Source organism: Cyanistes caeruleus, chromosome 18 (assembly GCF_971803275.1).
Source record: "Cyanistes caeruleus chromosome 18, bCyaCae1.hap1.1, whole genome shotgun sequence".
NCBI lineage: Eukaryota > Metazoa > Chordata > Aves > Passeriformes > Paridae > Cyanistes > Cyanistes caeruleus.
The window spans coordinates 10748352-10776348 of NC_141718.1; the positions used below are offsets into that span (position 1 = coordinate 10748352).

At 43.5% G+C, this 27997-nt stretch overlaps 2 protein-coding genes across 39 annotated transcripts; one reads left to right on the forward strand and one right to left on the reverse strand.

Moving 5' to 3' along the window:
* Positions 1-501: 501 nt before the first annotated feature.
* On the forward strand, positions 502-5861 carry DRG1 (developmentally regulated GTP binding protein 1). Its single transcript, XM_086855677.1, has 9 exons — positions 502-653; positions 857-980; positions 1774-1949; positions 2354-2423; positions 2983-3152; positions 3879-4009; positions 4213-4380; positions 5144-5266; positions 5744-5861. The coding sequence occupies exons 1-9, from the start codon at positions 612-614 to the stop codon at positions 5841-5843; spliced, it is 1104 nt and encodes a 367-aa protein (XP_086711803.1). The 5' UTR covers positions 502-611; the 3' UTR covers positions 5844-5861.
* On the reverse strand, positions 3816-27968 carry EIF4ENIF1 (eukaryotic translation initiation factor 4E nuclear import factor 1). Of its 38 annotated transcripts, none has more exons than XM_086855631.1 (19): positions 27837-27968; positions 26851-26973; positions 23545-23618; positions 22634-22761; positions 21818-22098; positions 21002-21203; positions 19673-19848; positions 18030-18165; positions 17518-17697; positions 15385-15614; positions 14427-14498; positions 13871-14054; positions 13337-13416; positions 12832-12971; positions 12561-12645; positions 11357-11489; positions 9900-10244; positions 9518-9682; positions 3816-9007 (listed from the first exon to the last, which is right to left on the reverse strand). In XM_086855631.1, the coding sequence occupies exons 1-19, from the start codon at positions 27951-27953 to the stop codon at positions 8781-8783; spliced, it is 3078 nt and encodes a 1025-aa protein (XP_086711757.1). In that variant the 5' UTR covers positions 27954-27968; the 3' UTR covers positions 3816-8780. The 38 variants fall into 38 exon arrangements, with proteins under 38 accessions (XP_086711757.1, XP_086711747.1, XP_086711723.1 ...); XM_086855621.1 differs by lacking the exon at positions 27837-27968 and adding an exon at positions 27427-27594 and having other exon boundaries at positions 9900-9962; positions 14427-14495; positions 26851-26974; XM_086855597.1 differs by lacking the exon at positions 27837-27968 and adding an exon at positions 27427-27594 and having other exon boundaries at positions 9900-10181; positions 14427-14495; positions 26851-26974.
* Positions 27969-27997: the final 29 nt, after the last annotated feature.

The window sequence follows — 27997 nt, forward strand, 5'->3', positions numbered from 1 at the left end:
GTCCCGGGCCCCCCTCAGGGCTCTCGTACACCCGGCTCATGCCGGCTCCGACAGCCCCGCAGCCGCGCTCTGCCTCGCACACATCACACGGACACGGGGCACAGACACGCGGATCTCCCACAAACAGATCACACGTACACGGATCTCTAACATACATGGATCTCACAGACACAGATCCTACGGATACAGGAATCTCTCTCACATACACGCGGATCTCTCACACACAGATCCCTCACACACAGATCCCTCACGCATGGATGTCAAAGGCATACGGACCTCACACACACATGGATCTCACAGGCACACCGGTCTGTGTCACACACAGGGATCTCTCACACACACGGATCTCACACTCGGGCATCTCTCCCTCACACTCGCCCCTCTCAGCGTTGCCCGCTCTTTCTGTGGGGCGGCGCGCGCTCTGCACACGGCCAAGGGGGCGCTGCGCCGCCTCCCCTCAGGGCAGCGCGCGAAGCCGGCGGCGCGCACCGCGCGCCCTTTCCCGCCCGCCGCCTCTCGCGAGAGGTCGCCACGCGCGTGCGCGGCCCCGGCGGGTGCGCGAGGAGCGGCGGCGCTGAGGGGCGGCCGGGCGGGCTGGGCCGGACGCCACCATGAGCGGCACCCTGGCCAAGATCGCGGAGATTGAGGCGGAGGTAACCTACCGCCACCCTCCGCCTCCCGCGGCCGGGCCGGGCACAGAGCGCCGAACGGGGCGGACGCGGGGTTCGGGCCGGGGTGGGGGACGGCTGCCGGGCCGCGCCGTGGAGGGGTGGCGGGGCCCTTTCCCCAAGCATCGCGCGGGGCCCGAGGCGACAGAGCCCTCCTGGTGTGAGCCCTCGGTCCTATGCCCTTGCAGATGGCCCGGACACAGAAGAACAAGGCCACCGCCCATCACCTGGGGCTGCTGAAGGCCCGTCTGGCCAAGCTGCGCCGGGAGCTCATCACCCCCAAGGGAGGCGGCGGCGGCGGCCCCGGGGAAGGTGCGTGATCTATGCAGGTCTATGCAGGAGCTGTCCGTGTGCGGGAGGTGTGACGGAAAGCGATGTAACTGGGGGGCTCTTTTCCGCACAAATCGTGTCAGATTATCTGCTGAACGGTCATAGAATCGCAGAAGCGTTTGGGTGGGAAGGGACCTTAAAAATTGTTTCATTCTACCCCCTTGTCATGCCGGGGACACCTTCCACTAGATCAGATTGCTCGGAGCCCTATTTAACCTGGCCTTAAACACGTGCAGGGATGGGAGAGACACAGCTTCTCTGGGCAACCTGTTCTGTCCTTGCTTCCTCTTGTCCTACCCGGTACTGGACCTCTAACCATGATTTGTGGCCCTTCCTAGGGCTGTGGGGTGGAGCCCTTCATGAAGTGTAGATTAAAGTACTTTTGTATTTTGGCTAATACAATCTTTGCAGAAATCTTAAGCTTTTTACACGAAAAAGCACTTTTACAGCAGCCACGTTTTTTAATATATATAAAGGTGTGAATTGCCTTAGCTGCAGTGCTTAAAGGAAATGCTTCACTTATACTCAGGTACAGTCCACTGTGAAGCTTTGCAGTCAACACTTTATTAGACAGGTATATGTCATGGGGTGTTACAAAGTGATACAAGTGATACAAGGCAATAAGGATTGTGGACAATCTCTCATCCTTCTTCTAGGAAAGCTTACTTGGCTTTTACTCAGGCAGTATTAAAAATAATAGTGTATGTAGTGTCCAGAACATTAGAAGATAGAAAGTGTCAATCATTAGACAAATATTTCTACTCCTTATTTGCAGGTTTTGATGTTGCAAAGACGGGTGATGCCCGCATTGGGTTTGTGGGTTTTCCATCAGTGGGGAAATCTACTCTTCTAAGTAATCTGGCTGGTGTGTACTCTGAAGTGGCAGCATATGAATTCACTACACTGACTACTGTGCCTGGAGTCATTAGGTACAAAGGAGCAAAGATCCAGGTGAGATCTTGTGTCTCTGAGGGTAGGATGGGCTATACAGATGCTGTGCTGTTGTGGTTATGTGGTCTGGCCTGACATTAGCAGGTTAGAAGTGATGTGTAGAAGTGCTTGAGAATACCTTGGAAATGTTTCAATGGGGTATGGATTTTCCCCTGCTTGTCACTTTGCTCTAGGAAGAAGTTCCTGTGGTTCTAATTATTCCCTATGACATGATCTGTTCCACTGTACCAATAAGGTACATGGGATTATATACATATATATATAAAACAATCAAATGGGAAATAGTCCTGTCATACTCTGTCCAGATTTGCGGTAGAGTCAGCTGGTTCAGAAGGGTAAAAGTAGGATTGATTTAATGAAGAATACTTTTCTCATGTGATACTTTCCTTCCTGTGAACAAATAGCTGCTTGATCTGCCAGGAATTATTGAAGGTGCCAAAGATGGTAAAGGCAGAGGACGGCAGGTCATTGCAGGTGAGTATGTTAGAGCTGGAGATAGCAGCCTGTCACTGGTTCATTTAACACAGTACAGGAGAATGAAGGGTTGAATCACTGTTTCTGATGTCTTTAAAAAGCTGGATTGTTTTCTGGACTTGAGCTACCTGCTGAGAAGCAGCAGCTGCTTTCATATTGTTGTTTTCAGTTCTAGCTTTGTGATCTTGCTGGGTTTGTGCTCTGCACTGATGCTTCAGTGAAAGCACATTGCCAGTTTTGCAGGCAGATCTGATCCCATCCTAAACAAGGCTGCTGTTTTCATTTCCTTACCCAGTTAATTGTCCTCAGTCTGGTGTCTGAATGGAGACAAGATTTTTTCCAGCCTCTGTCATTCTTACAACATGTACAGATCTGTCTATCAGTGATGCTTGACCAGCAAAATAAACTTCAGTCCTACACTGGTATTTAAAAATAACAAATATGCTGGCATTCAGGGGTTTCATAGTGTCATCAGTCCACTGAGCCATATTGTGGTTGTTTTGTCTCAGGTTGTGTGAGCATGCTTTTTGAGAGGTGACTTTCTTTTTCTGATTCTTAGTTGCTCGAACCTGTAATCTCATTCTGATTGTTCTGGATGTGCTGAAACCCCTTGGCCACAAGAAAATCATTGAGAATGAACTGGAGGGATTTGGAATCCGTCTGAATAGTAAGCCCCCCAATATTGGCTTTAAAAAAAAGGATAAAGGAGGCATTAACCTTACAGCCACAGTAAGTTGGAAGTTCTCTTTACCCAAAATAAAAAAAAAAAATGCTTGAAGAAAGAGGCGTTTGTAGTTGATGGTATGTCTGGGACCATGTGGTACTGTGACTTCTTCAGGAGCTGAACTGCTGTACTGTGCTACAGTCAGTTATTTTCCTTAGAGGCCATCCACACCTCTCCTGGAGCCTGACCACTTCCTTGGCCTCAAAACAAAGCCTTGGTTGCTTTCCACACATAACAAGTTTGAGATCCAAAGGAGGATGTGCAAAAACTGCCTCTTACTTGGTGGCTACAGTGTCTTTCTGGAGAGGATTGCTCTGAGTTTCAGGCCTTGCAACCCATTCACCTGAATCTTTGAAAGCACAGAAATAACCAGAGATACCAAAAGTCAGAACTCTGTGCTCTAAGAACCTAAAGTGTAGTTGTCTGGGCTCTGAACTGCAAGATATGTGGGTTTGTGTTGCATCTGGTCCCAAACTGAAAGGAAACACTGCTTCTGACATGCCTGATTGCAGTTCTCAGTGGGGCATTAATATAAATTAATTTAAGGATTTAAGTCTGTTTTCCCTCTTCTCACACCAGCTACGGTAAAACCAGTCATGTCCAGTAACTTAAAATGCAACTATTCTTTGTAGTAAGGTATATGCAGTGGTTGCTAGGTGACAGCACTGTTAATTGTAATACTTTATTTGGCTGTTAGCTCTGCTATTCCTTAACACTGTGTCTATGTTCAGTGTCCTCAGAGTGAGCTGGACACTGAGACAGTGAAGAGCATCTTAGCAGAGTACAAAATCCACAATGCCGATGTCACGCTGCGCAGCGACGCCACTGCCGATGACCTGATTGACGTTGTGGAAGGAAACAGGTACTGTTGGCTCCCAGGCTGTGCCACACGAGCAGTCTGTATTATAAAGAAAAGAATTGTCTTTTGGGTTTGCTTCCCACAGAAGCTGAGCCAGCAATGTGGCATCAACACAGGGATAAGCTTTTTATAACCATTTTTTCTTTGCAGTGAAGATAGCAGCATGCTGCTGTGAGGTTGCTCTAACAATTTCTTTCTCTTTGCAGGGTTTACATCCCATGCATTTATGTCCTAAATAAAATCGACCAAATTTCCATTGAAGAACTAGATATCATTTACAAAGTACCCCACTGTGTACCGATATCTGCTCATCATCGCTGGAACTTTGATGATCTGCTGGAGAAAATCTGGGACTACTTGAAACTAGTCCGAATGTGAGTCAGAATTGCTGCCTTCTGTGGAGTTAAGTGTTTGGCTGAGACTGAAAAAGGTCTCGGGAATGGATGAGGAATATTTTAGAAGGCTTTTCTACTAACTGGTATTTGCTTTGTAACCCAGAAATTGTGCTTGTCTTAGCTGTTGTGTGATAGCCACAAGTGCTGTTTTGAATTTGTAGGGGAATTAAATGAGAACCTTTTGAAAGCAAGACCAAAGCACATCTTTAAAAAATCCTGAAAACATGGAACTCTACTCAAACTTCGTGGTAATACTGTGATTCCAGATGTAATAATCTTTTCAGTCTGTCATGGATGCAGCTCTCTTGACAGAACTTAGTTCTTCACCTAGAATTTCATATATTTTTACTGCAAGTTATTCCAGGTTTACCTCATAATTCTTAGGCATTTTTGGATGAACTTATGAATGAATTTAGTAATACTCATAATACAGTAATTGTTGTCATTTAAATTTATATCTATCTTTTTACAATTATATAGAATGTATTGTGAAAAGGCATTTCACAGTTTTTTGTATCTGCGTTCTAGGTATCTATGCTATAGACTTCATCAGGTGCTTTTTCTAATACATGTTGAGGTTTTCACAGAAAAAACAATGGCAAGTTGGAACCATAAAACTAAACACATTATTTTACAACTATTGCCATTTGGCTTTTTTTTAAAGCACCTTCAGAAAGCTCACAAGTGAGAAACCTTTGCTGTTACAAGGGAGAATTGACTGATGATTCCATCTGTGTTACAGCTACACCAAACCTAAAGGACAGCTCCCAGACTACACCTCTCCAGTGGTACTACCTTACTGCAAGACCACAGTGGAGGATTTCTGCATGAAAATCCACAAAAATCTCATAAAAGACTTTAAATAGTAAGTATTATTTTAAAAGAATATATAAAATAGAAAATAATTTGCCTTCAGGTATATTATTTAATGTTCTTCTAAACTAGAAGGGAATACCAGGACCATTTTTTTATGTTAAATTGAATAAATCTGCCTATCATAATCAAGCTTAGTACTTCAGTTGTTGTATTTGATTGTTGTATTCTTGTGCTCTTTCCTACATACATGTCCTCTGTGGAGAAAAAATTGTTATTTAAAAGTAGCACTAGACACAGTTTTACAAGCTATTGTCCCATGCACTTGGGTTTTCAGGACTTCAGGCTTTGTTTTGATCTGTTTCTAGCCATGGTTCACACTGACCACTCAGCCAGGTACTTGTAGGAGAATAAAAATAGCTCTGAAGCATTGCTTTCTGTATTAGCTTTGTGACAGAAATAGCTGCTGGTCTGCTTGCATATCATACTTCTAAGCCTCTTAATTTAAATTTGATTTTTCTTCTTTCAGTGCACTGGTCTGGGGTTCATCTGTTAAACACAACCCTCAAAAAGTTGGTAAAGACCATACTCTTGAAGATGAGGATGTTATTCAGATTGTGAAGAAATAAAGTTATTCTTACATGGTTTGTTGCTGTGCCTGAAATTTGTCATTAATTGTGACATCCCTTCCCCCACCCCCATTTTGATTTAGAAATGGCCTTTTATTATAATATCTTGTTTGGTAAAAGTGATGTTTCTGACCAACTTACACTGCAGGGGCTTGTTCCAGCAGAACTTACTGATAACCAGAGTTTTTAAGTGACTTTCACAAGGGCAAAATCTTACAAGAAGCTTTGATTGCAGGGGTAAGGTTCTACTGCATGTGTCTTCCCAAATGAGAAAAAAAATCACACATCAGGAATTATTTTGTTCAAAGTACAAAACATGAAAAGCAGAAGCTAGAGAACCATGTCTTATGAAACAATGCTAGGTGACGGAGTTCCAGCTACCTTTATCTGAAAGTGTTCTTGTTGGAATACTTCAAGGCTATTAATAGTCCTGCAGTTGTGGAAAAGCTGGTCAGTTCTGCTCAGGAGCAGTTGCTTTTTCAGTTGTTTTAGACTAGTGGAAGTGAGCTAGCTCCTTGTGTCTGTATGACTGAAGGCTGTTAAGTTTTCTTAAAAGAATTTCCTGCCTAGATAGAGAAGTCAGGTGCCCAAGAGAAGCACATTGCTCTCAGAGTGGTTCTGTTGCTTAAGAGAGATGAAGGAAGAAGCTTTTAGCTCATGTGACGACCATTTATCAAGTGCATCAGCCTCTAGCATTCGCTCTCCTGCAAAAAGGAAGTAGGGGTGTTTAATTATAGGGGTGTTTATTTAGATGCATAAAAAACACTCCCCCTCATGTTATTATACATTCAAGAAGACAGGGTGATTAGAGACACCCACTCAAGCACTAAATACTTGGAACAGTGGCTTGCTATTCAGCCTGGTAAGGAAACATCCAAGCCTTGATTCTACTCCAGGCATTTGCACCTGTACCCCTAGATCCCTGCATAAGTGAGCTGAACTGCTGCAGCTGCTTGGTTTGTGAGCCTGAGTGGAAGGGGCAGAAGATGAGGCTGTTACTCAGATTGGATTCCACTGCTGTTTCTTCACATTCACACTTCGTTTAGAGCTGGGTTAGTTTTACAGCTTTTAATACACTGAGCCTCATCCCTCACACTTCACCGTGACATTTAAATGCAGCAGTTCCATCCTGGGTTCCTCTTACCAAAGCAGACTGATCCTCCCCACCCCTGGACCAAGTGAAGATTTCTGCATCTTAACTTAAACCCTGGTTCCATTTTACCCACAAGAACAATGCTAAAAATTAATCAATATTCTGGCATAATGTAGTACAAGAGCAATTGATACAGAGAGCTGGTAGAATCAACTTTATTTACAGAATGTTACTGGGAAAGTGTCAAGTTAAAAAAGTATGAAAACAATCTTACAAGGACAAGCTGGTGATTGCATGTTTTACAGGGATTGTTTTGGGAACAACCACTAGAAGTATGGGTGACCTCCAACAACTTCCACACTGGAGATTTCAGCTTGCTATTTCCATACAACACTGTCTCTGCTGGACTGAAACAAACCCACCACAGCACGCTGGCAAGGGTTATAATACAGACAAGTGATTTTTTTTTTTTTTTCCTGCTGCTGGTTTTGCTTTCAGTGAGACCTAAGAAAGAGCAAGTCTGTGAGAATTCTGGTTTTACTTTCACCTCTTAAAAGAGCACAATGGCCTAAGCTAGGTAGAGGACATGACAGCAGTACAAGACTCAACACAAGTGAGGGAGTGAAGTGAGGAACCATGCAGAAGGATGGAAGAGAACATTTAACTGTTCAGGGAAGTGAAACAGGCTTAAAAGGAACATAGTATTTTAAAACCAAATATACACAGTAAGATCACAAAACTACCCCATCCTCCCCCTTTCAAGCCACAGAACAAGACTCCAAAGGCAAGTTTCACAGTAATGGCATCACCAGATGCACACTAGATTGAGGACAGTTCTTGGGACTCCCTTCTATGAACAGCACTGAAGGCAGTACAGAATATCCACAGCTATGACTGAGGAGTTGAAGGGTGAGGATTCCAAGGCTCCATTTTGATGACCTTTAGTAACTGGCTTGAAAGATTAAAACAAGGAAAATACTGTATTTAAACAAGGACCAGCACCAGCCCTCTTGAAAGAGCAACGACCAGTAGGTACCTACAGACTGAAGATCTGGCTTTATCATGACTGCACCAGGTCCCATCCTCAAGGCTTTCAAAGACTAAGCAATTCTCTCATTTGGTGGCAAGAGTCACAGGGAATCAGACCTTTGTTACACAGACAGCAAGATGTGGGCTTTTACTTTGACACTTTGGCTACACTGAGTGCACAGTACATGACAGAAAAATGTGAGAGGGAGACCTAGAGGAGATGAGCAGCAAGAAAAGGCAAAGCAACTTCATCCTGTTCACTCACACTTAGGATATGCAACTTTAATCTTAAAGAAAGTCCCACACGTACAATGGAGAAAGGTCCAAACCATAGGCACAACTAAAGCTCAACTGGTATCAGCTATTCTTATGTACAGCTGTATAGATTCAAAAAGGCTATTCTAGGTGTGTATGTACAAAAGATTGTTTATACACAAGTCTGTACAGAAGGGTCTATACATGTAGTTTTCTGCAGAAGGAATCCATAGCTGCTACCTCTACACTAGAGAATATCAGCACTTCATTCACATATCTTACAAAAACAAACAAAAAAAATAGACACTTCCAGGATTAAACTGGCTTTGTCGTGCATCTAAATTTCTTCAGGCTTCACTATCCAAGCCATAATGGATCCTTTAGTCTTGATGCAGACATGAGACCAGGACAGGTGCCATGTGCTTTAGTCTCTCAAAAGGAAATTTTGCACAGAGTGCTAAAAATAAAAGCCCCAAAAAAACAAACAGAGGTGAAGTCCTGACTATGGACATTTTCATCCAGTCTAAAGAATCACAAGTGTTCCACCCAGTGGTCACTGTTCACTGCCGGTATTCCAGTTCATCTACACTGATGACTTTGGATGGCATGGATGGAAGAGGCTGCTGCAAGACATCTGAACCAAACCATTTTGCAAGGCCAATGGGAGAGCCACTTCTCTGGCTGGGGCGATGGTCAAGCTGTGTGTGCCCGTGAGATAATCCAGTCCGGGGCAGCACATTTTGAGGGGCTGTTTGTGCACCAGCAGGTGATCCCTGTGCTCCAGAGCCTGTGAAATGTAAAGCTATTAGAGGTGGAATAATACTCAGCACAGATTTGCCCTCGAGCTATCACCTGATAAGGCATGTGAGCTGAATGTGGCTTTTATTCATTCTATGAGCCCCAGGAAGTCCAGGTACCACGTGTTTATTTTCATTAGTACTCCCATAAATGGCCTGACACTGCCAGTTCCGGACACGGTATCACACGGGTTTGAAGGGAAGACCGGGATCAAATAGCATTTCCCTGGAGAAGGTGGGCGGCCTGTGGCCCAGGAAGGCTGAAAGCCTGCACACATGCTGCAAGAGTCAGATCTGTCAGTAGCAACACATGTTCTGAAACCAAACACTTCACTTGGACTTTGTTCTGGCACAACAGCCTGCAGTGGCCCAAACCGCTTAAGACCCATGCAAGGTTAGTGATCATGAATAACTAAATTAAAGTAGCTTCCTGCTAGCAACTCAACAGCCCAGAAAGCAGCTTTCTAGAGCTCTCACTCCTGCTGTCTGCTTTAGCCTACCTGATCGTTGTAGCTGCTGTTGCATCATGGCGAGCTGCAAAGGTGTCCCCGAGCGTGGATTTAAGATGTGATGGCTTGCTGTTGGTAGTGGATAAAAAGGCTGGCCAAGGATGGGAGCAGATATTCCCTGCAAGTGAGACAGGTCCACTCCAGGAGGAAGCATACCTGTTGAACGTGAGCAAGGAAACTTCTTACCTGATAAGCATAAGGAACTTAATGTAAAACAAAACATATGCATTTAGATGGGCTGGAATTTATTGTCTTATTTTAAAGGTAAGTTCTGATATAATAAAGACTACCAGTAGTATCAGTTTGTGCTGCTCCTAATACAAAGCAAATCTCAAAGAGAACATGCATGAACAGGAAAAAACGTATGGATTACCTGCTTGCAGCAGAGGAAGATGTTGCGGATGGACCCCCTGTGCCATCATTCTCTGGACCAATCCTGGGTGCAGTTGATGAGCAGGTCGTACAAGTGGTACATGGGGAACAAGGGGTACTTGATGAACAGGACGAAGAAAAGGGCCTCCTGGTACTGGGGAGGCCATTGTAGGAGTCTTCCTACCAGCTGATTTGGGCCTGTAGTCTTGCTCTTTGGTGCAACGATTTGCTTGGGTAAGAGGTGTGGAACATGCAGAGCGTTGCAGTGCAGGTAGTTTGGTACCTAAGGTGGGCAAAGTTCCTTGATCTGCATTCTCCACAGAACTAGACAGTAGGTTATCTGTAGCTAGAATTGAATACAGCTATTACACTCCACAGCTAGAGATTGCACCTAATGAAAATTAAAGCTTAATGATTGGATTTGATAGTTAAATTCCAGAACTAGCTGAACTGCAGTCATGTATATTTAATAGTAAGCATCTTTTTTTTGGATGCTTCTGGCCAAATTATTTCAAAAGAGTAACGAGAAGGAATATGTTCCACAGAAATCCCTTTACAGGAAACTTAGATCAGAATCAGCAGGAACTCCTTGTCCACTTTTAATTCTTATTTTTTTCTTAGGAATTTTGAACTGGTAGCATGGATGAGTCAGTGCCAAAGGTGATAGGAGGTACAAGAGATCCTCCCTAGATAAGACAGTAAGTTGGAGTTGTGCCAGAAGTCTGGCCAAAGGTGTTTTTTCAGTTTAGCTGTGTTTGGGGGTTAACAGCAGCCTTCTCTACATCTGACATCTGCTTAGCAAGATTTGGAACACTAAAGCACCTCCAGAAGCTATTTCCACAGACCATCCAGATGACTTAGACAAGGCCTAAAGTACCTTGGCATCAACTCTACTACACTGCAGGTATTTCAGTTGAACTGCAAGCTGCCTCTGCAGCTACCAGCACTGAAGCACAATGCCATGGCCATTGGCCATGTCAGTCTGACTGGGTCAGCCAACTGGTGTTGAGCATTTCCTTTTCATAGCCTCTCACATCAGTTTGGGTGATCAAAATGCTTCCCTGATCTGCTACACTTAGGAGCTTAACTGGTCTCAGCTGTGACTGTTCAACTGTCTTCAAGACAACTCTAAGTTTTCAATTACTGGTGTAGAGAGCTATGGAAGCATTACTGTCACTGTGCTTGCTCATCAAGAAAAACTGCAAACAGTTATGGTCCAGCCCTCTTAGTGCTGCTCAGAAATTGATAGGAAATGGAGATTAAGCCCCAGCACTACTGGAAGAGTGCACTTGGAAGTGTATCCCCTCCATAGCTCTGGCCCCTCCTCCCATATGCTCCCTCACTTCTACACCCTCATCTCCATGGATCAGGAATGTCTAAATGTAGCCTGGATGCTGAGACAATCTGAGTCTATTCCAAATCCCTTTTGTTTGTGGTATTTTAAAGCCATTACAATACCTTCATTTGGTCTCTGATTTTCATCTTTAACATCACTGATTTTCATTTTCCCAGAAACTGGATCATCTTTGCTTTTCTCCTTGCTCTCATACATCTTGCGAATCACCGAGGTAGGTGTGAAGGAAGGAGACAGCTGCAGAGAACACAGTAAGAAGCAATGCCTCACCCACTGCTCATTATCCAGGCCATGGTATCTGTTTTGGGTAGACACCAATTCTAGCACATCCTTTCCATTTAAATCTCTTTTGAATCAGCTGCTGTGCGCCCGTGATTCTACTTCGCTTCTAATTTCACAGCTTTATTCTGTAGTTTAAGCATTTCTCTTTAGATTTTTTGCAAGTCCAACATTAAAATCTGCATCTGTTCTCAGTTAAATGTACCTTAACAAGCTTCAAACAAAATAGCTGAACTGTAGTGTAAGTTACAGCCGTTTCCTCTTTGCTATTGGTTCAGATGAGCAGCTCCATGGGAATTCCTATAGAGCTGCTTCATCTGCATTAACTCAGGGCTGATGTTTTGCAGAGAACCATTGCCTCGTTGGTGTTTTCCCCCATTCAGAGTTCCATAGCACCTGCAGGAGTCACTCATTTGGAATATAAACTTGTTTCATTTGGCAGGTCATAGTCTATGTCAGTCCTGAGCTGCAAGTACTTGACTGATTAATTGGAAAATTTAGATGAAAACTGCATTCTACACAGTACTGAAAGGCAGAGAGGCAACAGCCTGGCTTTGAGATTTTACTCATTTTGAAAGTGAGCCCTGAAGCTCCTAGGCATTATTTCCAACCCACAGACATCTAGGTCAAACATTTCATACCCAAACACCAGTGATCTCTAAAGCATCTCATGGCTTTCAGCACTTGTCTTCTGAAAATTTAAGCATCAAAATATGATGGCTTGAGTTTTCATAATCACCTTCATTTGGTTTCAGAAGATGAGGTCAAGGTAACATTAATGGATAGTTCTTCAGTTTTAGGTAAGACAGTGGTCAGAAAAGGCTCTTTTCCAAGGTGAAGACGTTCAGTTAAGCATGAAGGGAAACTCATTCCTGCATCACACAGCCAGAGATGCAACATGAGTGTGATTAACCCAATGGCCTCCCCTTTCTCCCATCAATTTCCACTGCTATATTTATATTGTTATTGTCTGGTTACTGCAGACACTTTTACAGCTTTCCCTACAGCCACTGAACATCAGGTACTGACCATGCTGGTAATGGATGCAGCAGGGGCTGGAGAAGATGCATTCCCTCTGTGTCCTGGTGCAGGGGATTTAGTCACTCGCTGCTGCCTGTGAAGGGACAGGGAGTCAGAAGAGGCTCTGCTCTTGGCACAGAATCAAAGGCAGCACTGCCAAGAACCAGTACAATGCAGAGTGACTAGTGCTAATACCTAGACAATATTCACATCAAAGACAATATTCACATTAAAAATCAGTTAACACCGTACCCCTTAAATTTTGCAGTCAGGTGCTCACCTGTTTCTGTAGCCATCTCTGCTTTTGTCCATTTGTGGTTTACCAAAGCCATGCTGATAAAAATTTGCTGCATGTATGGCCAAGTCATGTGGAAGCGCCAGGCCCTCCAATGCAGCCTGCTGGATCTCCAGGGGACTCATCTGAGGCAGAGTTGCATAAAAAACACACAAGTCAAAGCCTGTATTTGGATGGGCTTTTTTTAAGATACTGAAGATTGACTGCTATAACTACTGATGTCTTTACGAACATTTGCCCACCAACAGTCTCTGTTTTATTAACAGGCAACAGAAGTTTCAAAAAATCTTGTATTTGAAGTACTCCAAGATGGGCCAAATTGCAATGAGGTTTTGAGACTGTACTAAATGAGACTTTGCATCCTCACACTCAGGATGCTTAACAAAACACAAACATCTGGATGCAACAGCTAGGAGTTTCCACAAGTTAGTTCTAGACCACAGAACACAAAGAGATGCAAATACATTAGGCAAAAAGCATGTCTTCTAACCTGTGCAGCAACTGGGCTCATGGGCTTCCTGACACCTGGAAATGGATCACCAAGCAATTGCTGAGAACCTTGTCCAAAACCTAAAGAATATTTAACAGTTGTATTTTAGAAGTAATAACAGTTTCTTTCAATACATATCCAAAAGTAAAATATTAAGAATTGAATTAAGAATTCCTTGTGAAGACTCTCAGCTCACCCCTTAAATCCACACAGAACTACATCTCTTCCTTGTCTCAGAGCTGGAGAGCTGCAAAGGAGGCTGCTGGTTGTGTTTTGTAATACAAATGGCCAAGTAGTCCTTGAAAGTTATTCTTACCCAGTAGCTGAGCACATTATTCCACACCAGAACTCACTGTGAGGTCTGGGTGACAAATTTAACATTAAAGACATCCACATTAAGTGAAAGGGCACTTTGCACTCAAAAGGCAGACACTGCCCTAGTTGCCCACCTAGTGCCAGGAAGTTTTTATAGCTCTGTAAAGCAGCCTTAATAAACCCTCAAGTAATAAACACCCACTTTGTAACCAGGCTCACCAATGGGTGAAGATATTCTGTGGCGCAGGTAATCTGCAGAAGCAGCTCGTGTTGGGAACACGGGTGGAATGGGGGGAGATGGGGCTCTTTGTGTCAGCAGAGAGGCTGCAGGCTCCAAACCACCTATCAGGCCACTTAAGACATTCGATGAAGCAGGTCTGGTAATGGGTGGACCAAGAAGTTCCTAAGAATAAGTAAAGAAAGAACATTCGAAATATGACCAATTTACACGAACAAGCTCATTTTACTACACTACAGGCTGCCCTAATTATAGCGATTTAGAGACAAGGGGGACTGGTGCAATCAGATACAACAATCCTGGTTTGCCCAGAATTAGGCACTCAGCAAGATTTCAGTTTTCAAACTGTCATTACAGGAAATTACATAACAAGATAAATTTTTAGGTAAACTGATCTAGTCCCTGGCTCTTTCTTCTCCATAGTATCTTGTCTGACTACTGATCCCATAATTGCCTTAAATGCCTTATTTTCAAATAATTTTTGTTTTCCCACTGGGGATATGCTTTTAAGAACTTCCCTTCCCCCAGTAAGAATACCTGCAGAATATTCTTTGATAGAGGCTGGCCTGACATCTCTGGAGGTGACATTAAGTGGCTTTCAAGGCTCTGCTAAGAAAATGAAAACACTGTAAATTAGATACAACCAAGCTCATTAAGAGACTATCTACATTTGTCTCACTGACAGAAATAATTTCACCTGTTCTGTCAGAACAGTAGTTTATGCCTCAGTCAAATCAAATTTCAGCAAAGTTAAGGGCTGAACTGGCTCACAGATCTCCCCTATCTAAGAAAAATGTCCTGTGCTAGATTGCATACAGGTAGCTCACTATGCCTCATTCAAGTTTGGGTCAAATATATGGATTTATGTAATTGTGTAGACTGGAAATGGAACACTGAACCATTGGTTAACTGAAAATATGTACAAACTGGAAAGTGTTAGTATGCTAAATAAATGATTTAAGATATTCTTCTGCGCATCAAAATTGCACATTAATGTAAAGAGACAACCCAGAAGCAAAAGTCTTGATTTAAGTCTGAGATCAATGTGCAAATTCTTCACAGAGCAAATTTACATTCTTCACTATCTTTTACCGAAGTAGGAGGAGTCTAAAAGTCCTTGGACATAGTTTGGCAGGAAAAGCACATGCTTTAGACCTACTCAGTTGTTAGAAGTATCTTCTGGTGCCAGAAATATTTACTAACAGCTTTTGGGTCAAGCATCCTGTTTAGGCAGTTAGTGGCAAGATGAAATTTCATCCTATAATCCTTGCAGTCTAAACCTTACTGTCATCTGTTGTTTAAAATTAATCTTACAGGTAACAAGTATTCACTTCAGTTTCATCTTCGTACAAGTGATATTAAAAGTCAAGTGTAAAATAATAGATTGTTCACTGACATTACTAAACAGAGGTCACTAAAAACATCTGGGCTTCAGGAGAGGTGGGCTGTCACCCCCTGTTAACACAGGTCACCAGAGCCACTGGCTGCTACTTACGTTGACTTTGGGCTGTGAAGGCAGAGTCCCGCTTGCCTTCATGCTGCTGACGAGTTTGTTAAACGCAGTCATGTCCCCATCCTTCTTCATCTGTCTGGAGCCACTGACATTTAGGGCTTCTTCCATTTGCTCAGCCATAAAGGGAGTGGCAATTTTCCCCTCCTGATCCACTTTCAGACCTTTTAGCCCAGCTTCAACTTCCTCCACTGAAAGTACAACTCCTGAATGTGCTGAGAAATACAGAAGAAATACTGGTAAACCAAGTTCTGTCTCAAGTGAGCTAATAATTCTTGTGCAGGTGTTGAATAGAAATTGTTTGAAAACAAGAAACAGCCAAAAATTCATTTCTTGATACTGATACTAGCTGTCAAACCATGACTGACCTGTGTTTAGACTTACATTCTAATATATCCAAATTCAGAGAACTCACACGCACAACTACTGCCATGTAAGACTCCACAAAAATCTGTTTAGGCTTCAGCTACTAAATTCTCACTCTTTCATTTACCCTGCAAGAAACATTGTTACTACATCTTACAACTTTGTCTGCATTTAACAGAGAATGTTCATGTGACAATTGAGTTGGTTGTTTTTCAATTAGGAAAGTTTAATTTATCTTACACTCCAGGAGACCAGATGGTTTTACAGCCACGGTGCAAGCCATGTCAAATTTCTGAAGCTATCATAAGTACAAAGAATACATACCTGGAAAACCTAGATATTTTAGACACTCAGTTACACACTTAAGCTCAGTGTGAATAAAGTTTGAAGGAGATTTTTTACTCAGAAATTAAAGCCTCTTATAGAAAGATTTCACTGGCATAGCCAGCATAAGGTTCAGTGCTCTTAGCAGAACTTTTTTCCTGTATATGCATATATATATATCCACACATATATAAACACCTACTGGTGCCTGACATAAAGGCTAAACATGCTTTATGGACCAGCTAACACACATCACAAGGTATGACACCTTAAAAGAAAAGGAAGAAGAGACAGAAGCATGCCATGGGTTGCAGATGTTGGCCCAAAGAAATAAGACTTACTGGAAATTTGGGCAAGAATGTGGAGAAAAGAAATAATGATGCACACATGCAGCATGGAACATGAGGAAATATGACACTGGTGGAGAGGAATTGACCTGAAAACTCCATAACACTTGAAGAGCTGTACAGCATTTTATGGGAATGCAGAGCCCCACATCAGGTACTTTTAAGTGAATGGAAGCTTCCCCACAGATTTTTGTTCCTTCATCCTTGGTTTGTGAGGATCAAAGTTGAAATCAAGTTTTTAGTAGGAAAGTCAGACTAAGCAGAACAGAAATAGAACTACAAGTCTTTTTAAAGTGAAATTAAGGAAGTTCTTCACATGTTAGCCAACACTCCCTACTCCCAGACTGGATGCTTAAGAATATTTGCAGTGCTTAGATGCTCTCCTCCTTCCTAGCTGCTTCACACTAATCAGAGGGCCATCACTTTTTCTTCAGTCCAGTTTACATGGCAATACATGCTGCTTGCCAAAGAGAAACCAGTTTGGAATTAGACCTCAAGATTTCACAAAACACATGCATTTTTGTCCACTCCATGCATGCTATGGGCCCAGACATGCAAATCCCTAAGCTGGAGGCACCCTTGAGAGGAAAAAAAAATAAATTAAAAAAACCTCCACATTCTCAAGCCACTGTTCAACTTCTTAGATACTGACACTTAATGGATCAATGTGATCCATTATAGACACTGTCAAGGATGGCTTACACTGTCAGTTTTTGGTAAAGCCAGAGTTTAAATGCCACAGTTTCAGAGCTGATATTACCAGTCACCAGTATGAAAAAACTTATGCAAATGCAATACACAAAGCTGGAAACTCAGATGAAGACTTGCATCATCTTAAAATTGTTTCTGGCCACTAAAGCAGTCTGATAAAGTTCTGATGTCATCCTCTGATTAGGATGAAAAGAGTCAGTGATGATATTGACACAATTGAGATCTGCTGAATATTGAGTTTTCAGTATTGTAAGTAAATCTGTAACACTGCCTACTCCTGGATTTGGCAGTTGAGGTTTCCAGAATACCAAGCCTCTTGCTGGGAGATACTGCATCACAAGAACTTGACAATAGCTGAAGAGGCACTTACTGCTCTCTCTAAGCTTTTCCTTGTTGGCTGAAAGACTTGAGAGAAGAGGTTTTAAGTCCACTTTGGCTTTCTGTAGCATTTCTAGGATGTCCACTTTGTTTTCAGAGTGGTCTTCCAATGGAATAGGAGCAAAGTAGTTTCCAGAGTTCTGGCCAGGGGAGAGAATGGCTTGCTCTAGACCTGAAACAGCAAAACCAGGAGCACTACGACATCAGTTTACCAACCCGATGGCTCAAGATGAACATACACTGGCAACCAACTTCAAAATGCCACTGCAAAGTTATGCCTCATACCCCTTGCCCAAGATCAGCTGGAAAGTCATCAGGAAGCACTGACAAGAACATTCATTAAAAAAGAACTTACAGCTGCTTACTCTAAGAGCTTTCAAAAGAATGCCAAGTGCTTAAACTGGGAGAATTCACTGTCCTAAAGCCTTATCTGCCAACTTATTCAATGAGTAAGAAAGAATGTGGAAGAAGGCTACCTTGCCCTGCACTGTCCTGCAGCCTTACCTGCTAGCCTCTCCAGCTCCTCATGAGGGGTAGATCTCAAGCTGCTTGACCGACTTCCAGAACGACTGGGATTAGAAAACCACCTGCTGAACCTGCTGGCAGACACTGCACCTTCCCCCAGCACATCCTCTATCATCTAAGGGAGGGAAAAAAGAAAGAAATCTTAACATAAGCAAGATCAGCAACATCTCTAAGAAGCTTTACTGTGCAAGAAAGATTTTCATGTTACAGACAATTAGATGCTGCTCCCAGAGTTTCAAAGCTTTGATCTGCTTTTTTCCTGCAGTCAGTTAACATAATCCATGCACATCTCTAACTGACACCAAATATTTACTCACAGTAAAACTAACTGAAAAAGCACAATCAGAGCACCCAAAGACCATTTAACTACACCATTTTAAAGTGGAAGTGTCAAAAGAACCCCAAGTATTTAAAAACCAGTGCATTATAAAAATGTAACTCAAATTAAAGCTTCTCCTATCCTACAAAACAGTACCCAGTTAAAGCCTGGCTTAATAGGCACAGATGCAGTTTCCGGCAGCATTTTTTCTTTTAGACAAAAAGAACAGCTTCTTCCTCTCAGAAAAATTGTTTTTTCTGAAACAAGGAGCACTCAACACTATTTACAACAGAGAAAAAAAATAGTATTGCTCCATTTGGTTTTGATTGTTTGACTCTTACATATTAGGAGAATTAAGACAAGAAATGTACAAACCTATGGTAACACTCGTCACAGACATAACACCGGTACAAAGAAACTCACTTTTATGACAAGTTCTAACATCTGCCCATCTGTTTCATCAGCAGGTATTTTCACTTGGGAACTCCCTGCTTTTGAAAGCAGTCACCATCTTGCACGCATGCTGAAAATCAGATTATCAAGTCTAAAGAAACAATTTACATGTTCTATAGGGAGAATGAAATCTCCTCCATGTATTTGTCAAATTACTGGCACCACATGATAGCTCTTTTCTAATGCAAGCAACTTGTCCACACTAAAGATTAGGTCAGAAGTCCGTTTTCTTTTAAACCTCAACATCTCTAAACCATGTCAGGTCTGTTTGTTTGCAGTCAGAACACAGTTTTTGACTTTTGACTGAGCTGGTGGGTTGTGTTTATCCAACACAGGAGTAATAGTTCTAAAAAATTAATTAACTTCCTAAAGGTTTAAGTAATAAAGATTCAAACCCTTTCAGACATACATCCTTTCAGGCACATTACCACTAGTATCTCCAGGCTCACTGCTTGCCAGGAAGTCTGTGCAGATCAGTTTGCTGCAATTCCCAGACTTAGATAGAAAAGGTTGTCTTAAGCTAAACTATATTTGTACAGTGAATCTTCTCAACATATCATTAATAATTCCAAAGAAGATCCATTTAGAATGTCAATTTTGAGCCTTCAAGTAGTGACCAAAAGAAAGGAAAAATAGCCTGCTAGTCTGCCTCAAACATTTACACTGGAGATGGAGCCAGTCCCAGGATGAACACTTTGGCAGAAACATCCCAACACTCCAAAGCTAAATATCTGCAAATTCATCTTACACATCTCATAAAGGAGCTTCCACAAAGCAAGAAGTTTTAGAATGAGCTGCAGCAAAAATGCTTCTCATGAATATACCCAGTCTTAAAACCCAAAAAACTCACTGAAGCCAGGCCAGGAACACTTTTATCCAAGTTGAAGAACTCATTGAAGTCAAACTCTCCTGGGGCTGGTTCTTGTAAAACAGCTTCTCTAGGAACTTCTTGATCGGCTGGAGTTTCATTGGCAAGGACAGTTTGCACTTCATCCTCTTCTGCCACTCCACCATTGCATTCTATGCCTTCAAAAGAAAGTTAAGTGACTGCTGAATCACTGAACATGACTGTTTCCTGTGGGAACAGTGCCTGACAGCCAATGCACTTGCCCAGGGATTAGAATCACGGGCCCAAAGGAACCCAGCCCCCAGCTGATACCTTATCAGTTACACTGTGCTGGCTCCTGCAAGAGAAAATAGCACCCACTACAACTCCTAGCACAGAACTTCTAATCTGGTAAGACAATCCAGCTCAAAAAGATAAAGAAAATTGCCACTGAACTGCCCACAAACAAGTGCATCCTGATCAGCCTGGGCTGTTATGCCACACCAAGCACATACAGCTGTTGCAGAAAGTCAACAGCTGCTGCTGGTTTTCCATCAAGAATCCTTTGGCAGCTCCTGCCTTCTTTGACATGGGTTCTTAATAGTCAACATATGACAAAAACTGCTTCTCCTCCTTTATCAGGAGCAAGGTACTTCTTACTGTAAAGACCTCTCAGCAAGCTTGAACAGGGCACTGCAAAAAAGTTGTTCCATGGTGTAGTGGCTACATAGCTACAAACTCCTGGGCTTGGAACTGCACTACAATCCAGTTATGTTGTCCACCTGCAGGATTTCTAGCATTAAAAAGTCATCTTCTCTCACCATACTGCAACTTTTTTTTTTTGTAATAATCCAATGACTGCACACAAATTCAAGTCTCCTAATTGAGTTTAAAGCTAGGTTACTGGCAGCTGCATGCCCAGATCAGGGGGGATCTAATATACAGATCTAACTAATGTTAGTATTACCATAAGGAAAAAAAAAATATTTCAAGTACCTCAGAGCATTAGCTTAATTTAAATAGAGCCTTCAGCACCCAGCAGGATACAGAAATGAACAAGATCTTTAGAATAACCTATCAACTTCTGATATAATTCAACATCCATACAAGGTTTTTTCCTGCCTCTCAATCCTGCCTCTTTTCGGAAAAAAAAAAAAGTAATTTATCACCTATTTGATCTTTCAGATTACAAATACATTACAGGCTTTACATTTTGTGCTTCAAGATGACCAAAACCTATGCAAGTTTAAGATAAAGGTTTTCATTTACACTTGTCTGTATCTATAAGTCACCTCTACACTCAGCAATCTGCCTCTAGCAGACAAGCAGAGCTCTCATGAAATTTGTCCTTACCTTCTTTCAGTGAGGCTGTGCGTCGCCTCGTACGTTTTCTCCCTTTGTGATCTTCCTCCAAAATCTTATCATCAAAGCCTGTGAGCTCAATGGTTTCAGACTGACTTGTAGGCCCAGCAGAGAACCACTCAGGTTCTTCTTCAGTATAGGAATCATTCCTTCTTCGCTCCCCAAAGACACGTTTGCTGTCACCAAATTCCCTCTGAAGTGGAATATTAAAAACAGTAGCATTAATAAAATGTTGCCTCATAAGATTCTTCCCCAACTTCCACCCTTCACACCAATTCTGGGTATTTTTAAATGTGTATACAACCTCCCTGTACACTCTGTAAGCTTTTAAACTTTAAGCTTCACAGCTCAATTTCTGATTCATTACACCAAAAGCTACTGATCTGCAAATGCTTCTATAAACTCAGTTTTACAACCTAAAAGAGAGTTAGTTTTTTTAAAAAAAAAAAAATATAAAAAAAGCCTGAAAGCATGGAAAGCTCCCATTTGCTGAGGTTAAAGACAATGCTTGTTGACAACTTCCAGGTCAAGAACTACAAGTAAACTATTAGACTTTCGAATCTCTTGCTAGTAAAAGTCAGCCCACAGGCAGGGTTTGTCTGATAAACAGCATTACATGCATCCCTGTGGAGCTCTCTGAAGGAATGTAACCAAGTTTAGAAGCACCAGGTGCTCACCCTTCACACCCTAATAACAAAGGGCCTGCTTACACAGAACACTTAACTACTGCATGCAGCTCACCTGCTTTTAGTGCCAGGTGTCCAAGCCCCCCCATTCAATATGCAATCAGGAAAAGAAGGAACAAACCCTGAAACGTTTATCTTTGTAGTCCCTGTCACGATCCCGGTCTCTTGCATCCCTGGAATCTCCACCCCGATGGTCTTTGTCGAAGTTCCTTGAGGAGATGATCCTGCCACTGCCAATCCTGCGGCCGCCGATCACACGGACACCGTCGCTGTCCTTTTCCAGGGGGCTCCCTGCCCGACGGGAGCTGACGGATGCAGTCACATGACAGCCACCTCCAAAGCTTCGCCTCTGGGGACTCAGGACTACATCCAAGTCATCTTCTTTCACTCGCTCTCTCGGATCTGCAAGTCAAAGACCACACAAAAAGCACTAAATTTAATGTATTAGTCAAGACAAGTCAGTTGTCTGTATAGCAGCCTGTTCCACGGCCTTGCTGCTAACCCAGGGCTTTTAATGGAAAATGCTCGTGATTTATCTCCATAAAGCTGATCTAGCTGACACCACAGGAAGTGCAAACCAAAAATTTACAGCTGGGTATTGAGGAATCACTGTGGTCTCCTAGTAAGCACCTGATTTCCCACTACAGACCTTCAAAGTACTCAGCCTCGAGTTGCACTTGCATTTTACATGTGCTCATTATTACACAGCCAGACTAGGATGAGGTAACTGACTGTTGCCCAGGTTTGTTCTTAGGTAACAGTCACCAGAAAACCCACTATAGTCTAGCTGGAACAACCAAGATTTCTTTGCTGCTTATCCTGTGCAGTCAAACAATTCTCAGAGTCTTTGTTTAGTCTCCTTTGCGTTATCCCAACAGAAAGGTTTTGCCAACAGCCCAGGTTCAGTTTTGAGCAGTGCGCTGTAGAACACACTCACCTACTATCCTACGCATAAGAGAAGTCCGATCTGAATCCAAATCTTTTTTAAAGCTTTCCACTGGTGAAGTTCTTCCTGAAGTTGGATATAAAGATGCATGCCACTTCTCTGGATCCCAGACACCATCACTAGGAAAATAAAATTGCAGAACTGTTTGCTACCTTGTCGTCTAATAAATACTTCATAATGCTGCTGCTGGAAACTTAGAATTCACTGGTTCGCAACCTGTACAAGTGAACTATCTTTCATATCCAACTTCTAAATCTGCCTTACTATGGTTTATTACTTCACACATGGTATTTGAATCTCTTCTGTAACAACAAAGAAGTATAATACTCAGCATCAGATTTTAAAAAACTAGTTATTGGTGAAGCTTGCTTACACTAAAAAAACAGTTCAAGTAGATCATATGGTGCTGCTCTTAAGCATTTGGGTAATTTTACCTCAATCTCACACTTGTACAATAAATTCATCTGAATAGTAAAGAAACTGCTGCTTAATAAACGTACAAACACCAGCCAAGAACATTCACCTCTGTTTTTGTTTGAGGTACAGTGACAACATGGGAGAGTAATCCACTAAGCAAGGCAGCTTGTTGCAGAGTGACCCTGTCTGTGCTACACACCCATCTATGTGATTGGTACTTTTTCCTTCAAGTCTGTAAGATTTGTGTGAAGTTATGAGATCCAGCAGAAAATAATCTCTGTTCAAAGAACAAAATTCCTGGCCAGAGCACTGAGCCTTTCCTAGTAGATTAGTACTTCTGAAAACTGGACTCTGTAGCAGTCAGAACTTTGTGGCACACATACCTCCCATCAGCATAAGAGCACTTCTTAGAGAAGCATTTTTTTGCAATTTAAACTTTCATTTTAAAAGAAATGTATATAGCCTTTGTATATTTAAGAAAATACCTGTCATATTTTTCAGAAAGACAAGAAGGCCTTTTCTTAGAGTAGGGACGCTCTTTAATATCCAGCAGTTCCTCCTAAAAAAAGAAAATTAGAAAATAAAGACGTGAGTTTCAATTCACACCCAGATTTAAGTGACTCAAACCATCTATCCCAGACTGCCTGTTCAATTTAGTGCTTTAATTTGAAAGCCCAGGCTTCCCAATCTGTTGTTTCATACACTGTGAAATACAGCACTGAAAGTTTGTATTTCAGTTGTTCTACCAGTGGCCACTGACCAAACATTTGAAGCACTCAGCCTTACTAGGCCAGGTTCAGTCCTCGTGAACACGCCAAGGCTGCTCACACCATGAATGTTTACATATTCACTTCCCAGGACAGTTCAGCTTATAAGAAACACAGGCATCATGGACACCAAAGCTGGTGAGTTCTCAAGAAGGAATCAGAATTGCTGTGGTTAATGCTATAAAGGTTCAGCATGTAAAAAAATGCATTAGCACAATTCCAGTTACTGGTGTAGATCTGGAAATTATAGACAAGCTTTCCATTTCTGACCACCAACTTCAAGATATCATAAAATGCATTATGCAATTACCCATTCCACCTGACACCAAATCAGTGCTGAATGCCAACCTGTTTTGCCACTTTCTACCAGCTTTGAACAGCCCTTAGTTTACCACTGCACACACTGAGCATTCAGTCACTTGTCTGGCAACCAGTTCAGTCTCACTGCAGTTTGGTACATTCAGAAAGCATTATTAAAGGCGTGACTATCAATGCTTTAAACCAACATTAACTCTGCTGCAGTTAAGATGCACATTTCTAGGTACACTTACTCATTCTCCCAAGATCCCCTTTCTTCAACCTGCCTCACCCCCAACCAAACTGAATTGATTCAGGGCTGTGAAAAGATCAGTGGGCAGCTGGAAGGATAAAGAAATCCTAACAGTGGACACCACACATCAGCCAAACAAAGAAATCTCTTTACCCTTTCCACCAAAAATACTGTACCCTTCAGAACTTTTACATCATTTTTCCCATGTGATTAAGATCCGTTCATTAACTATGTGAGTTTGGCACTTGTTCTAGATGGCAGTTTGGTAGCTGGACAAAGCCTTAACTTCCCTCCACACCCCAAACATCACCCTGTACTAGATCTCAGCTAGAAGAGCCCCATTAAAGCGAGCCTGGCCTCCCTGCCCACAGCTTCCCAAAATAAACCTCAATCTGCGAGGAACATCAGTGCTGTAATACTATCAGAGCCTGGTGCACTCACTACAAATATTAACAGCCCTGTCCATCACCAGATGGGGAATGGGTTGTTTTGCTGGCCACGAGAGGGAGTCCACAGGCTCTCATTCACATCCTATCACAATTCTTCCACTCAAGTGAGGAAAATTTGAATTGTTTCTTGCATTTCACTCATTAGCTGTGCACCCTTGGAGGAACAGCTTCCCAAGAACTAGAAAAGACGCAGCTTAAACTGTACAAAACTCCTGTAACAGAGGAGATAAATGCTGGCAATTCCATGTGTGGGGTTTAAAGTTTAATTCATACACATTCTAAGCAGGCTGAGGGGAAAAGTGTGCTTAGCTGTTATTGAACAGTTTTAAACAAACAGCTTAGAACTACTCATAGTATGAACCAGATGTTTTCTTAGTGGTAGTGAGTATAAACCATTAGAGGAAATCACTCCCCTTTCCAAATCAGCAGCACATACCCCAAAACAATGTTCCCTCAATCCCTAATTAGTAGCAAACTGGAACACATGAAAATGCCCATCAATGTTGATTACCTCACCAACTTAAAATATTTGAGCTGTAACACACAGAGAAACCACATAATGCAAAGTATTTTAACACAGACTGATTTCTGGTATTTCTTGATTTAGGCTCCTTGGAAACCAGCTGATAAACAAAGACTAGGCACCTTCTGGCACGAGTTCTGCAACTTTATCCTGGTCAGAAACTATAGGTACTGAATTAACAAAACTGAAGCTACAAATGCATTGGTTTCAGTAAACGGCCACCACCAGCATGGGCTGAACATTGCCCTAAAAAGCAGAGCAGAAATTGAAGTTGCATTCAGTTACTACACAAGAAGAGTTAGGCAAGACTGAAAAAGAAGTGAGGCCACTTTCCAGCAGGAGAGCTTTAAAAACAGCTCCCCTCTTTCACTTAGCAGTTAACTGACTAACTAGAGCTGAATAACAGTATACTTTGCATCCTCAGAAGTTAAGGGCACATATTTTCTAAAAACTTAGAGATTTAGAAAGCTGTACCATTCCCAAGAAATTTTGCCAACTCTGAAGTACGTGGTTTATTGTTGATGTCTACTTAAAATAAGCCAGAGCTCTACTATCTCAACAGAACAGAGCCACAATGATAATTTTTTTTTCCTTTAAAAAACAACCTACTAAAAAGCCAACAGCTCCGAATTCCTCAAGAAAGATAACACAGTCAGCAACAGTAAACTGTCTCACCCTGTTCCACACTTCAGGCCATTTGCTGCAAAGTATCTTAACAGCTTTTCACAAAGTGATGACCACCTGTTCCCACAGCTTGCAGCCATGGGAAAATCAACCACCATTACAGACTCTTTCCAAAGACATTTTTCCATTTTTCAGCAGTGGTACCAAAACCCCAAACAAAATTTGAATCCTCAACCCCATAGCATATCAAACTCACTTAGTACTGGAACAATCTTTTTTATTTGCAAGTTATTTGGCTGTTCTTCTTCCACTCATACGTATATTTGGGCATCACAGTTAAACAAAAGTACCTGTGTTAACATTTTAACTCTAAGCATTGACTGGAGTCTACAACTGCTTAAGCTTCCAGCAACGAAATATGAGCAATTCTAAGGTTACAAAAGGCAACCAGTAAACACATGAAAGGTCCTGAGAAGATCTAGCATGCTATGCTTTCCTAGGAAGTGGTATCTACTGCAAGGAAACACTTCAGTCAACTTCTTAAAAGAACACTGCTGAAAGCAGAACTACGAAGTACTTGAGAAAGCTGGTAGAACAACATACTTCAATCTCTACAATAATCTCTCAGCACATGCTGTGGGGTGCTCAGATATTAAAATAAGGTGGTGGGAAACGAAAGCATATCGAGGACAAGATTGCACAACTGCATCACATTTAACAAGCTGCTCATTTGATGGCACCATTGCAAATCCTAATCCAAGCAAAGGCTTTTGAGCTTTCACCTCACTGATTCTCTCTCACAGGAGCCTCCACCTCCCACTCTACTCCTGTGACCGAGAGTTCTACACAACTCAGAGACGAAAGGAGAGCGAGCTGACCTTTGTGTAACGATGTGGGTATTTTGTTGTAATTCTGTTCAGCTCCAGGAAAGCATCGCCATTTTCAGTTTCTGTTGCACCTCCTCTTTTATCCATGGTTACTTCAAAGCCTTTGACCGCGGAGCTAATTAGAACAAAACCAACCCGTCAGATTTCAAGACGTACCTTTCTAGAGGGTGCATTTTCTTCCCAGCCTCAGTCAGTTTAACACTTGGGCAGAGCAAAGTAGAACCGCGTTCCCCACCAGCGCCTGTCCCCTCCCAACTCTGCCCCTTCCCCCGGCCCAGCCAGGCGGCTCTCGCGGAAGGGTCCGAGCCGCTCCGGCAGCGCAGCCGGCCCTACCCAGAGCTCCAGCGGCTTCAGCACACGGAACATCGGTCTGCGGGCACGGCCGGGGCGCGTGGCCGCCGGGACTCGCACCCCCACAGCCCGCGGGGCCCTGAGGGGTCGGGCGCCGCTCGCCCCGCGGCGCGGGGGCAGCGCGGCCCAGGCACCGTCCCGAGGCTCCGGAGCCGCGAGGGGGAACGGTGGCAGTGGGGCAGGTGACTCAGCGGATCCCGGCCCGGCCGCACTCACCGGCGGGTGTCCCGCGCCGCTCCGCTCCGCTCCAGGCCTCACCGCCGCCCGCGGCGTTTCCTGCTCCGGCCGCCGGCCCCACTTTTCCCCCGCCCGCCCCCACTGAGGGGCCGCACGCGCCCCGGGCCGGCGCTGCCGCCACCGCCGCCCCCCCAGCCCCGGCCGCCCCGCGCGCCGCCGCCGCTCCCGCTCCGCCCGGCGCCGCCTCCGCTCAGCCGCCGTAGCCGGGGCCTCGCGCCGCCCGCTCCGCACCCATTTAACGCCCCGCGCGCAGGCGCGTCGGGCGCGCGCGCCGGGGGCTCCCCGCCCGCCGCCTGACCGCGAATAGGCGGCGGGAGGCGCTGACGGCGGCGGGGCCGCGTTCCCGCCGTGTGTCCCCGCCGCCCGCCGCCCGCGGAACCGGCGTCTCTCCTTGCGAGCGGTGCGGTGGGTGAGGAGAGGCGCGGGGCTCGGCGAGGGCCTGCAGGCAGTCTGGGCGGGCACCCCTGCGGGGGAGGCGGCCGCCGGCGGGATGCGGTGCGCGCCATGTGCAGGGCGGCGGCGGCGGCAGACGGCTCGTCCCCGTCCCGGG

Coding starts and splice junctions, on each gene's coding strand:
- EIF4ENIF1 (XM_086855631.1), bottom strand. CDS start 27,953: ATGGCGCGCACCGCATCCCGCCGGCGGCCGCCTCCCCCGCAGGGGTGC. Junction 22,762..23,544: donor CTTTCTGAAAAATATGACAG/GTATTTTCTTAA, acceptor TTATTTTCCTAG/TGATGGTGTCTGGGATCCAG. Junction 9,683..9,899: donor TCTTCCTCTGCTGCAAGCAG/GTAATCCATACG, acceptor CACGTTCAACAG/GTATGCTTCCTCCTGGAGTG.
- DRG1 (XM_086855677.1), top strand. CDS start 612: ATGAGCGGCACCCTGGCCAAGATCGCGGAGATTGAGGCGGAG. Junction 654..856: donor TCGCGGAGATTGAGGCGGAG/GTAACCTACCGC, acceptor ATGCCCTTGCAG/ATGGCCCGGACACAGAAGAA. Junction 1,950..2,353: donor ACAAAGGAGCAAAGATCCAG/GTGAGATCTTGT, acceptor GTGAACAAATAG/CTGCTTGATCTGCCAGGAAT.